Source organism: Brachionichthys hirsutus, chromosome 2 (assembly GCF_040956055.1).
Source record: "Brachionichthys hirsutus isolate HB-005 chromosome 2, CSIRO-AGI_Bhir_v1, whole genome shotgun sequence".
NCBI lineage: Eukaryota > Metazoa > Chordata > Actinopteri > Lophiiformes > Brachionichthyidae > Brachionichthys > Brachionichthys hirsutus.
This window is the reverse complement of record NC_090898.1, coordinates 7,652,339-7,664,984: the sequence shown is the minus strand read 5'-3', so window position 1 is coordinate 7,664,984 and position 12,646 is coordinate 7,652,339. Positions and strand designations below refer to the sequence as shown.

Here is a 12,646-nt window from a genome sequence, read left to right as displayed (position 1 = left end):
TAAATTGCATATTAACATTTTGCCATTGTAGTGAGTGAGCTGTAACGTGGAGCCATATTAACTCCGAGGACGTCCCCACCCTCCTCCTTCTCCTTTCCTTTGGATCGCGCTCCATGGCTGGACGTCCACCGCTACCACAATGAGGTGTCTGTCAGATCACTGGAGGACACAAAGAAGAGTGTGTGTGTGTGTGTGTGTGTGTGTGTAAAAGTGGAAGAAACACACATTCTGGCTGACAGAAGAGGTTAGACTGAGGGAGTAGATGAGTGGGAGAGAGAGGGGGGCTTTAATGATGCTGAAAATTGGCCCGTGACTGTGGTACACCCCTCAGGTAAATCATTGCTACAGCCTGCTGTCAACTTATCTGTCCTCTTGTCCTCCCATCTTGCCCCGGCTCTGTCTCACACAGACCCCACCCACCCCCCCCTTCCTGCCGCCTCACCCTGGCTCAACTTCTTTTATGAGCACCTATTCAAAACTTCAATCTTCCAGCCATACTCACCCTGTCACCATAAATAACTGGCTGCATGTGTCTGTGCAGCATTAGCAACCTTTTAATTCTTGCTGTACACTTTGAAAACATTTTCCAAGTGACACCAGAAAGTAGACTCCTCCAAGTACTGCACTTCAGTACGAGAGAAAATACTTCATTCTTCTATTTTCAGATGATTCTCACATTGCTCCGAGTATGAAGTCATGGCAAGCTCTTAAAATGTGACACGTTGCTGGAGTTTAGAACGGGCCAGGGCGAAATCTCCTCATCCTTAGCCTTCTGCGGAGTGAATAGAATACCACCTTGAAGTTTGTAGAAATCCTGATCTGAAATGCCTCCATGAATAGAAACGGAGGGAAAATGTAAAATGTTTTTCCAAAGTGAAAGTGTGTTTACATGTTCCGTGTCTGATCATGCGTGTTTACATGTTCCGTGTCTGATCATGCGTGTTTACATGTTCCGTATCTGTTCATGCGTGTTTACATGTTCCGTGTCTGATCATGCGTGTTTACATGTTCCGTGTCTGATCATGTGTGTATGTGGAGGAGGTTTCTACCTGAGAACAGTATCCATGTTCTCTGGAAGCAGAAGTGCCATTTCCTCTTCAAAGCTTTGCCTTCCACACTGAAGTGAATCAGATTCCTCCTCCTAAAGACACGCACACACACACACACACAATTAACCCACTGTCCAGCAGCCATTATAGTCTAATAACTTGCCGATTAGCAGCCTAATTGCTTCTGGGAGATACTGTCTGTATCAAACGACCCTCTGCTTGTGTCTATCTGGTCTGTGCGGCGACCAGCTCATTGTCACTTTAACGGCGATGCTGAGAGATAAACGGCAAGTCTCACCGAATCGGAGCTGTGCGACTGAGCGTCGGTGCCAGCTTGGCGTGGCGAACAGAGCGGGGCTGGCTGGTTAATGACCACCGTGCCCCTTTCCACCTCCCTTGGGGAGGGAGGAGGAGTGACGAGGAGCGAGGAATCAGGCTCGCCCTGCTCACACAGGCTGTAGTGTCCCAGAGGTCTTGGTTGACGGAATGCCTGCAGAGCCTCTGGACTTTCATCCTCGGAGTCGGATGACGTGTTGCCAGACAGCCCTGTCAGACAGCGACATTAAGCAAAGGAGAAGCGGCCACTTTTCCTCGGAGCACTGCTCCCGTCACCGCGGCGTAGGCCACTGAACAATATTTAGTGTTTCCGCTAGCTGATAGTTGGGGGTCTTATCGTTCCCGTCTCCGGGGCGTACAGCAGATTAATGTGCGTCTCCATTCACCTGTAGAGACAAGAGGGGCAGAGCTCCACTTGACTCCGGACACTGTTCCCAGGTTCTGCTCCAGCTGACAGACGCACTCCACCAACTCCTGCAGGGGAAAATACAGCCATCAGGTCAAACGTCAGGGCAGGGCAGCAACCGCCTCGCAACGTCAAGACTCCTTCAGAGCACAGAAAGTGGTTATAAAGCAAATGCACGCCGTTTGCTAGTCCACGCGCATTGTTATTGCTGCTCAGTAAGCATTTAAGCATTTGTCTAATTCATGATGTGCCTCGGACATGCTGCTCTGCATCTCCTATTGCAGATGTTAAAATGAAGGCGCGCACTGATCTTTTTAAAACATCGATCATCTACTCAAACGAGCACCGGGCGAATGCGCCAGTGTTTGGCCAACAAAAGCTCTGCAGGCAGTTTAACAGCGGCAGCGCCGACCGCCCTGAAATCCGCTGATTTATATTACACTATAAACAAATTATATTGCACAATAACTACTACTACTAAAAAAAAAAAGACAACACGGGAACATTTCCAACACCTGGAACACTCGCAAAGTTGCACTTGGGTATTTGTTTGCTCAGCAGGCTTCCATGAATGTACTTTATCAGTATAGAGCAGGGGTGTTAAACTCATTTTCTCCAAGGGCCACATTAGCATCATGTTTGCCCTCCAAAGGCCAAATGTAAGCCGTAACAGTAAAAGAATGTAATGTAATTTAATGTAAAATAAATGTAACTACTCCTTAACATGCTGTTAAATAACTATTATTTGTTTTATTTAATTCTTTAGCCGCCACAGTAATTACAATAAAATATTCAGTTTTGATATCACTTTTTTTAAAAGGCTGTAACTTAAAAATTGTTAGAGATAAAGCCATACTGTAAATGAGAAAAATCATAAGTACGAACCAAAGTTTGTGATGGGAATAAATTAACACAATAATGTGGAAAAGTTCCATTCAAATGCAAACATCACGCAGGAACAAAGATAATCGATACAAAATCAAAGTAAAACCAAAAAGCCACCACCTTGTCTTGTCATGGACATGCGCAAACCAAAAAAACCAACCGAAGTGGGCAAGATAAAGAACAAAGACGTCACTTTCAGGATCAGCAGTGGACAGCTCCGTAGGTAGTCGGAAATATATGGAGCTGTCCAGTGCTGACGTTCGCCTTCAGGATCAGCACTGGACAGCTGAATTTTTCCGTTTGATCAAATAATATTAAATAATAAAGAAAAATATCATCCAACACAAGTTATGGCATTAACTTTGTTCAAAACTCTTTTGTCACAGTTGAGAGGTGCAGAACTGCAGTACAACCAACAAATGTGGGCTGTTAAGAACATGTGATAGATGCAGCATTTTACAAAAACAAATGTCTGCACACAGCTCTCGTGGGCCACACAAAAAATGACTTGGAGGGCCACATTTGGCCCCCTGGGCCTTGAGATTGACACCCGTGGTATAGAGAGTTAGAAAAGCAACCATCACTCACAGGCAATCAGGAGCTTCAGAGAGGAAGAGGTCGTAAAATACATTTCTACTACAATTTACAAGATAATTGAAGTAGCTGTGAGCTGATGAGGATTAAACGGTGGCAATTTAATTAATCCATGCAAGCCGTTCCGGGAGCCTTCACACGTCCTCAACACAGATACTAAATGTCCCCTCTGACGACTCAAACGTGGTTCCAACCTGTTTCTCAGCGAGGAGCTGCTCCTTCTCCTTCTGCGCGACCCTCAGACTGGCCTTGAGCTCCTGCAGCTCCCGGCGGGTTTCACACAGCTGAACCTGCATCAGAACCATCTCAGTGAGTAGAACGTGGCAACTGGGTCGAACACAGAGGAGGTCACGGGGAGCATAAAGGAATAGTTGTACCTTTTCTACGTACATAATGCATGTTGGAGTAATGCCAATATTCTCATTTGTACATAAGAAGATCTAGAGCAAAACATTAACATGATGTGTATTTGAACATATATATAAATGTATATTTAGCTGCTGAAATTCCTCATCACAGGAAACGCTGACTGTAGTAATCCCCTGGTAGTCTTCTTACCCGGTTGCAATCCTTTTCTCTACCAAGCTCCACCTCCAGCTTCACTCTCTCCGTCGTCTCTTCCTGCAGCCTGTCCTCCATCCCCTGCATCTCTGCGTCGAGTGTCTCCAGGTGCTCGTGGTCCTTCTGCCACGATGATGACACACACATAATGACATTGACACACGTGCCTCACGCATCGACTCGGGAGAGCTGTGGGAGCGTAACGCAGCAAACACTGCGCGAGAGGCGGGGTGCACATTAGACTTCAAAATGCATTACAGCTTGTACAAGTTGTGATGATACGTCACCTCAGCAGTACGCTGCAGGCGCTGCCTCTCTTGGGCCCACCGGGCTCTTCCCTCTCGCAGGGTCAGGCTGCTGTCTGCCAGCTGAAGGGTGAGCTGAGCCGCCTGCAGACGGGCCTGGTGCAGTTCGGCCTGCCGGTGATCCCTCTGGGTGACCGTGGCACCGAGATCGCTCTTTAAGCCCTCTGCAGCGCGCTCACTGGCGTTCAGCCGCTCCCGCAGGCTACGCATCTCCCTCAGAGTTTCCTCGCCTTCCGCCTGATCATACAAGGGGGGGGGGGGGGGGGGGGAGTAAAAATCCCACATGCTGGCTACATTTATGTAATTGTGATTTTGGTGCAAAATATCACTCCTGAAAAGTAATTGACGTTGAATTTGAAATGCCAAAGTTATTTCGTAAGGCAAGTCTTGCTGAAACGTATTTAAAACCCAAACATGCTGCATCTCGGGATTTAGCTTGAGTAGCATATTCTAAGCAAAACTCCTGACCTCTTTCCGGTGGGCGGCGGTGAGTTTCTGCGTGAGAGCGGTGATGGTGCTCTGGAGCAGCAGGACACTCGTGTCTCTCTGGGCCAGCGAGTTCCTCAGGCCCTGGAACTCCTTCGACAGACTTCGGAGTTCGCGCTCCGTCTGTTCGAGCTTTGTCTTAAAGCCGTGAACGAATGACACGGATCGTGAGACAGAAGGACGTGTGGCAGGAACGAGAAACAGAGATACCGGGATGTGATCTCCGGCACGTTCTGTGTAATAACTATACCTGCAGGTGCTTCCTGTCGCCTTCGTCGTCTTTTCTCTGAGCACCGGCCCTCTTTGCCCTTTCCTTCATCCTGCATAGAGAGAATGTCACTCGCAATCGATGGATGCATAAAAGTAAAAAAGAGGAAAATGTCATACCTTTCCAACTCTGTCTCTTTTTCAACAATTCTCAGAGTCAGGGCTTTGATATCATCCTCCAGCTCCTGGATATGCTCTTTGCTCTCCGCTCTCGCCTCCAATAAAGTGCTTTTCTCCTGGGCTAGTAATTCTCCCAACGCCTGCTCCTCCTAAGAGGCCAGATACATTTTTAATTTTAAGAGGATTTCTGATTTATCATGACATTAGAAACGGTTACCCACGTATAAATATTTCACATTTTAATAAAACAAGCCAGACGTTTTATTGAATTACTACACAGATTTTTTTTATTTAAAAGACACGACGAGGACAAAGATATAGCAGAGAAAAGTATGGAAATGATAATAAACGGTCCTCAATCAAAGTCATGCCCCGCCCACAGCCTCGATCCACACATCACCTTCTGCTTCCTCTCCATCATCTTGATCTTCTCCCGACTCTGCTTCTGATCATCCTGCAGCCTGGCGATATCACTTTCTAGCTGTTTTGCTCGCCTGTCCCAGGCCTCCCTTGCCTTCTTGTACTCCAACTTTTCTTTCTGTCTTTGCCTGTTTGCCGCCTCCTGCATCTGCAGTAGCTCAGCACGCTCTTGTAAGCATTCCTGCAGCCGAGTCTGACGAGACAGGGGGAAGTGTCATGGTGTCCCTGGTGTTTTTTTCCCTCTACTACCTTATCCAGTCGGTCTGTGTCTGTCAAACTTACCTGCAGCAGTTCAGCCCTGGGCACCACCACCAACATGCCGTTGCCACCTTCCTCACCATGAGGCTCCTCCTCAAGAGTCACAAGATCTTCGAGTGGCCTTGAAGTGCAGAAAGTGAATTTGGAGCTCCGGGAGCGCACTTCCCCTTTGGCATCAATGTAGACAAACTCATACTCTTGGGAACCAGTTTTAGGGAGGTAGGAAGCTACAAATGATCAGAAAACAGACGGACTTTTGTTATATTTCTGAATTTGTCTCAAAGAACATGAAACATGAACAGTTTACACCTGCAGCCGGGATTCAGGCAAAAGTAAGAATTTAAATTGGAGCTCAAATATTGTTTTACTTTGTACATCACTGTTAAAATTAAATCAGGATTTTATTTGCATATAGAATTTAACATTGTAATACTGTCTAGCAGTCGTGGTAAGGAAGGCCATCACAATCATCCTGTATGATGCAGAAGCTTTACGAGCTCCCGTGATGCTCAAAACAAATAAAGTCTTACTCTGGGACGAACAAAAAAATCGAGTTCTGTCCCGTCTGTTCGGGTGGGATCAGAAGCAGGTGCACCGTCGCATTAAACTGAAGTTTAAATATCTAATCTTCCGAAGGCTCAAAATGTGCATCATTCGAACTTACTACTTCCTTTAAAAGTGATCTATCCACCAATCCATTGCATCTCGATTAATGATGAGTAGAGTGGGGGGGGCTGTTTTATATCGGGAATCGCTAACGGACATCATCTGCATTTCTCTGACAAGAGCAAACTAAAGGCGTGTTAAGCTTTTAGCAACCTGCTGTATAAGTTAAACACATTCTATATCTTAATAAAACTGTTCTGCAGCTGCCTCAACTGCTTTTTGCTGGGCTAAACTCACAACATAGCTAAGAGGGTAACGTTAAATAAACTTATGAAAAATGAATTCTCAAATGTTACATTATATACAAATACCAGCATCCTATTATGGTTTCCTTACATTCATTAGCATGGACAATGTGACAAAATGATCGTTAAAGTGACTTTACTTTAAATTTAATTTCAATTAAACATATTCTATATATGCATATGTTCTTTTTTTTTTTTCATTTTATCCACCCTTAAACCTACAGTAAAGGACCTGATGCTGTTTGGCCTCCTGCTTCTCATTTTTACCAGAGAGCAGCTGCAGCTGCTGATTTCATCCGGCCCATAAAGTAAGGTAATCTAATATAATCCTTATCTCACACAGGCTAGAGCTTTAGGTTAAGAATGATTTACCTGGAATTCCTGTTTCTCAACACACACACTAAAGGGGTCAGATGGGGCAGGCAGAGCAAGAATGACATACAGCAAAGTTTATGAGCTGCACTGTAACTTCCAGCACCAGCTGGGGTCACCGAGCAGGCAACCTTCTTTTTAAATCAAAAACCCATCAGCGGTTCCTTTACACTTTCCTTCCTTTGCTCTTCTCTAAACAAAGAATGACATTGACAACATGTTTAAGTCACTAATAAGTCACTACATTAGAGGTCAGTGCCACACCTGCAGCCCTCACACTGCATCACCCTTATACTTGCTGCTGACAGGACAAAATGAAATGAAACATTGCTAGAAACGAATGAGGAGTCAGAGCAGGCTCTGGGGCCGCTGACTCACCTGCACTCAACATAAATGTGTTGTCATGACAGCAGAGACTGGGGGGGGGGGGGGTTCTAGTCAGAAACCAAGCTAAGATATACTGTACATCTTCTGCAGAGTAATCTGAGTAAATTATACTTTTAATTTAGGAATAAATATTAGCCTTTACTTGTTTCAGGTTGAAAAAAAAACCTCTTTGGATTCAGGAATGCACTTTATTAGACAGAAACAGGGATCTCCTCGGGAAGGTTTTTTTTCCGTGTGTGTGTGTGTGTGTGTGTGTGCAGATTTCATCACTTTACTCGTGTGGATTATGGCCAATGATGGGGATAAATGAGTTCAAACACAATGACATGAGTACCGTGGAAGTGCACGCAGCAGTTCACATCCACGCCCTGGTGATAGTCAGCTGGGGCTAGTGCCCAGACAAACGTGTGGTAGTCCTTCACCGACGACCATCCCTCCTGGGGAAGGCAACGTGCACAAACTGTTATTTTTGCAGTGGCATACTCTGTATTGATCTCTGTAACAGTTATCGGGTTAACGACGGTACCTTGAAGAGCCCTATCCAGTCGTTGCTGGCCCAGTTGTTCTGCGAGCTCAATGTGTAGTGGCAATCGACTCTGCTCTGAGGGAAGTAGTTGCAGCCCACGTTTCTAAACTCCACCGTCCAAGTCTTCTCCATGGCCAACACTGCAGGAACTCAGGAACGCAGCCTCTCTTTATTGTATTTGCACCTACAGGTAAAATATCACAGCATTCAAACTTGAGTGTGTCCATTATATTATTAACACTGAGAAGACACCAGAACTAAACCTTGGGGGGGGGGCATGACCTCTGAGCAACATGAACACTGACACACGTTTGTCCCCAGGGCTATTTCAGGCATTGCCAACCATATTTTAAGATTAGAATATGATGATCTTTTATTGACATTGGGCTCAGGTTGGTGTCAAACCTGTCCAGTGGAGGGCCGAGACACTCCAGGTTTTCCTTCCAGCGGGCTATTAAAGCAGGTGATTGTAATTATCAACGCCTCCGATTGGAGAGAAGGAACTCATTAGCGAGATCAGCTGCTGGAGAGATGGTTGGAAAGAAAACCTGGAGTGTCTCGGCCCTCCACTGGACAGGTTTGACACATTTAGATGTACTCTCTTATACAGGGGTGGGCAATATTTTTTTTTCCACAGGGCAACGTGAGAAACAGAAAATATTCTGGAGGGCCGGGCCAAAAGGCTGAACTCAATTCTGCTTAATATGCACAATAGTATAAAAATAAATAACATAAAAACAAGTGATACAAATCAACAAATAAAACAGGTAAAATGAACACACAAAGGATGTGTGTACTGTGGTCCCGAGAGAGTTCTGGAACTCCGATCACAATGGCGTCTATTAGATGCGTAAAAACATGAATCTCATCATTAGCCGGAGCAGCCAGTCACCGGCCACTCACTGACTCAGTGGGAAATAGCACGGAATGAATGTTTACGTGTTTGTTATTTTCAATTTAGGTTGGATTTTTTTTCGTGTGCGCAACGTAGATTTTCGCTGCGTGAAGACCGTATCAGCTGTGCGTAATTACGCACGAGGGCACCTTAGAGGGAACGTTGTTACGTTCACTGCAGGGAATCCCGCTTCATAAAGACAGGAAGTTAGAAATGGAAGCAGGACAGGCTCGATTCACCAGGTTTGTTCACAAATGGGTCGCGGATCCATTCCTTTGAAGTCCGTCGATCTTAGGTGGTCGGGAAGTACGGCTCAAACTCTTCGATCTGCACAAACTAACCTATCACGTGACCGAGACCGTCTCTGCGTCATTACGCACAGAAGTCACTTTTCAAAATAAAACGTCTTCAGACTGATAATCAATAATAATAAATAAAAAAATTCGCACATTCTGTGCGGCCCGGTAACAAATGCCTCACGGACCGGTACCGGGCCACGGCCCGGTGTTTGGGGACCACTGCCTTACAGGAAGCATGATTTATTTAACATCGGGTTGGCTGCTGACAACACTGTAGGACAGATGTGTCCTGTAGTGCTAGAACATTCACAAGTCCAATGAACTCTCCCAGCACGACAGCATGCAATAGTTAAATATGAATCGCCATGGAACCGGTATTATCCAATGTAATTGCTGGGAAGAGGAGTTCTCTATTTTGTGAAACACCCTTCGGAACTTAAGATTAAGGGTTAAACGTTTGAAGCGTAAATACAAAATAGAAATGGTGCAGATTCCTCAGAGGATCCTGGAAAGTGCGCACCGAAGCCTTTCGGGTTCACGTTACACCGCTTCAAGGCTGGAGGCCCCAAAAGTCGCACGTTAAGAAAACCGCGCAGGTCGATGCAGGCAATCGTTCTCTCAAAGTTCTAAGAAGCAGATCCGAGCCTTTTAATTCCTTATTCATCATCCGTCCACGCAGTTAACGTGGACGGTGGACAGTGCGCGTCAGAGGAGACAATAACAGGCTTTGTTAACTATACTAAACGACATCTGCGCACACAATGTCTGTCCTCCGTCTCCGTCGTCCTGTCCTACCTTGATCGCCCTCGCGTTTCTGTCAGATCGCAGTCACAAGTCCGTGCGTAAAAAAAAAAACCCTACAGAATCACGCGCGTTAAGATCTTCTCCTCCTCGGGATCAGTTGCTCCACACAAACACAAAACCGTAACAAAAAAAACAAAACAAAGCAAAACACAAATGTGACAGTCTCGCAGCCGCAGCGGAATTATGGGGGTTGTAGTTCATTGCGCCGACGTAACAACGCCGATCAAAGGCGGAGAAAACTACAACCCCCAAAGCACCACGTTTAGGTACAAGAGGAAATCTGACGCTACATTGTTGCCGATGTTATCTTCCCCCTGAGAGTGTGACGGCACTTGAAGGCCATTGGCTGTGACCGGTCGAGCTGTGGAGATTGACCAATAGAAATGCAGATCTGGTTGTGCGTGGAGAAAATCAACGATTAGATAGACCTCTGGCGAAATCATGGGTGGGCAATTATTTATTCCATGGGGCCACATGAGAAATAGAAAATATTCTGGAGGGCCGGGCCGAAAGGCTGAACTCAATTCTGCATAATATTAATTGTATTTCTTTATTTATAAAAGAAAGAAAGCAGTAAATAGCATTGTTTTGATAAGCTTGTAAGAGAATATTATAATTAAGATGAATTATTATGGTACAAAAAACGTCATTTATTCAATTAGATTTCTCAAAACAACGGTAAAATATATGTGAACGTTTTACCATTTGTGACTCATATTAGTTTTGAACAAAGTTAATGCCATAACTTGTGTTGGATGGTAATTTTCTTTCTTTATTATTTCATATTTACTTGAATAAGTTTGATTATTGATCGATGGAGTAGTGTGGTTTTGATCAATTGAAAGGATTTATGTTATAATAACCAATAATCTATCCATATATTTCTACAACTATACAATTGAATATGCAATGTTTGTAACTTAAGTAGTGAACTGATCAAACGGAAAGATTCAGCAACATGGCACTAACAATAGCAACACGCTGCAGTCAGGAAGTTAATAATCTGCTGGAGGTGACTATTGAAAGTTATTTGAACTTTTTGTTTTTTCCAGCATGTGCTGACATGTTGACCCCGGAGACATATGACGCTCAGGATCAGCACTGGACAGCTCCATATGTAGTCAGCTACCTATGGAGCTGTCCAGTGCTGATCCTGAAAGTGAACTTCAGCATTGGACAGCTCCATAGGTAGGCGGCTATATATGGAGCTGTCCAGTGCTGATTTTTGTCATTCATAGTCATTCCCAAAAGACACAAAAATTCAATGCATCGCACATTATGGCAGATACAGCTACCTGCCATTATACACTTGTCCAGTAGGTGGTTTCGTGAGCACATGAAGCTTCGAGAAATGAACCCGGCTCGAGTGGTTCAATGCCTCCTGAGGCTTCATCTCACCATCACTACTTCTTACCATAAACTACACACAGTGAGATGAATCGAGTGAACTAGAAACACACACAAACTGGCAGCCACATTAACCCATGAATCAAAATCCAGTGTCACACACGCAATACCTCTCACACCCAAAATCAGTCTCTCTCCTTCAATATCACAAAGAGCAGAGGTGAAGAACGACTGGAGAGTGCACATCTTATACCGGCTGGCTCAATCAGCTGATCCAATACAGCTGCCGTAATACCTCACCAACACGCTGGTATAGTCGGTAGCAATATAGCCTTCACTGTGTTCGGCGGCGCTGGGTTCGAGTCCAGCTGGGAGCTGCGTGGAGCAGGGTAGCGGGCCGGGCCTAGGGCCTCACCTACCCGGGTCTGCCCTGCTCTTCCTGCTCCATCTCACTCCCGGATTGGGATTTGAGACCAGTGCCTGTTTTGAACAAGTCAACAATGCTACCAACTATGCCGTTGTTGGTGAGGAAACCCCCCACGAGAGTTTAGATGGATAAGTATGAAATACACAAATTACGGAGTGTAATAATCATTAACCTTGCATAATATATTGATTACATTATATTTTCTATAATAAATGCAAAGTAGCGGTAACTAAAGCTGTCAAATCAAATGGTATGTATTGGAAATACAATGTTGAATTAGAAAGTGTGATTGAGTAGCTTTATAATGGAGTAAAATGTAGTACAAGTACCTTATTATGCAAAGTACAAAACATGAGTAAATATGTGGTCTACAAATGACGCAACATGATTACGTTCCTAAACCGGACAGCAGATGGCAGTATACCATCTGAAAACACTGCCTGTCAAATGCGGACTATTCTTTTATATCCTGTGTAACAAACAGTGCATGCACCTTCTTCCTCTTGAGATTTTACCAGAATCTACGTAGTCGATACATTTTTGACCACATTGTTGTTCATTTTTCATAAAACAGCAGAAGCATTAGATGAGATTAAAATACTGTTTTATTAAGGTCCTGCACGAGAGCCTAAATTGAAATTCGGACAAGCTTAACGCCGACATCTTATCTTTGCATTAATTAAACTTGGTGCAGTGAGGATTTTCATTGTTATTACAGCAGAACAGCGCAGGATGTGACCGGCCAATTAAAGGGTTAACATTAGGATGAGGGAAATATCAGTCATTGACTGGGAGCAATGTGTTAGATTGGACATAAAAAGCAGTTTGTGACTTTTAAAAATAAATAAATTTGAATGTTGACTTTGTAATTAAATGGCAGTTCGGCTCTAAATCGACTATACTGATTTAAGGAGTTAAAAAAACAAGCATCATTGTGTAATCATGTAAATTAAAGTTAGTGTTTACGATTTATGGTTATCATTCCATAGCA

The 12,646-nt window shown here is 44.4% G+C and overlaps 1 protein-coding gene across 1 annotated transcript; it reads right to left on the bottom strand.

Annotated features, from left to right (window-relative positions):
• Positions 1-123: 123 nt before the first annotated feature.
• calcoco1a (calcium binding and coiled-coil domain 1a) lies at positions 124-9,984 on the bottom strand. The gene is made up of 15 exons (XM_068749998.1): positions 9,873-9,984; positions 7,884-8,067; positions 7,692-7,794; positions 5,712-5,914; positions 5,410-5,622; positions 5,010-5,158; positions 4,873-4,942; positions 4,605-4,760; positions 4,119-4,373; positions 3,829-3,954; positions 3,465-3,560; positions 1,772-1,859; positions 1,348-1,595; positions 1,050-1,141; positions 124-159 (listed from the first exon to the last, which is right to left on the bottom strand). Exons 2-15 carry the CDS (start codon positions 8,013-8,015, stop codon positions 132-134), a joined length of 1,959 nt encoding a protein of 652 aa, XP_068606099.1. The 5' UTR covers positions 8,016-8,067; positions 9,873-9,984; the 3' UTR covers positions 124-131.
• Between the last annotated feature and the right edge of the window lie 2,662 nt (positions 9,985-12,646).

Coding starts and splice junctions, on each gene's coding strand:
- calcoco1a (XM_068749998.1), bottom strand. CDS start 8,015: ATGGAGAAGACTTGGACGGTGGAGTTTAGAAACGTGGGCTGCAACTAC. Junction 4,374..4,604: donor CCGCCGCCCACCGGAAAGAG/GTCAGGAGTTTT, acceptor TTGTATGATCAG/GCGGAAGGCGAGGAAACTCT. Junction 1,860..3,464: donor AGCTCCTCGCTGAGAAACAG/GTTGGAACCACG, acceptor TTTCCCCTGCAG/GAGTTGGTGGAGTGCGTCTG.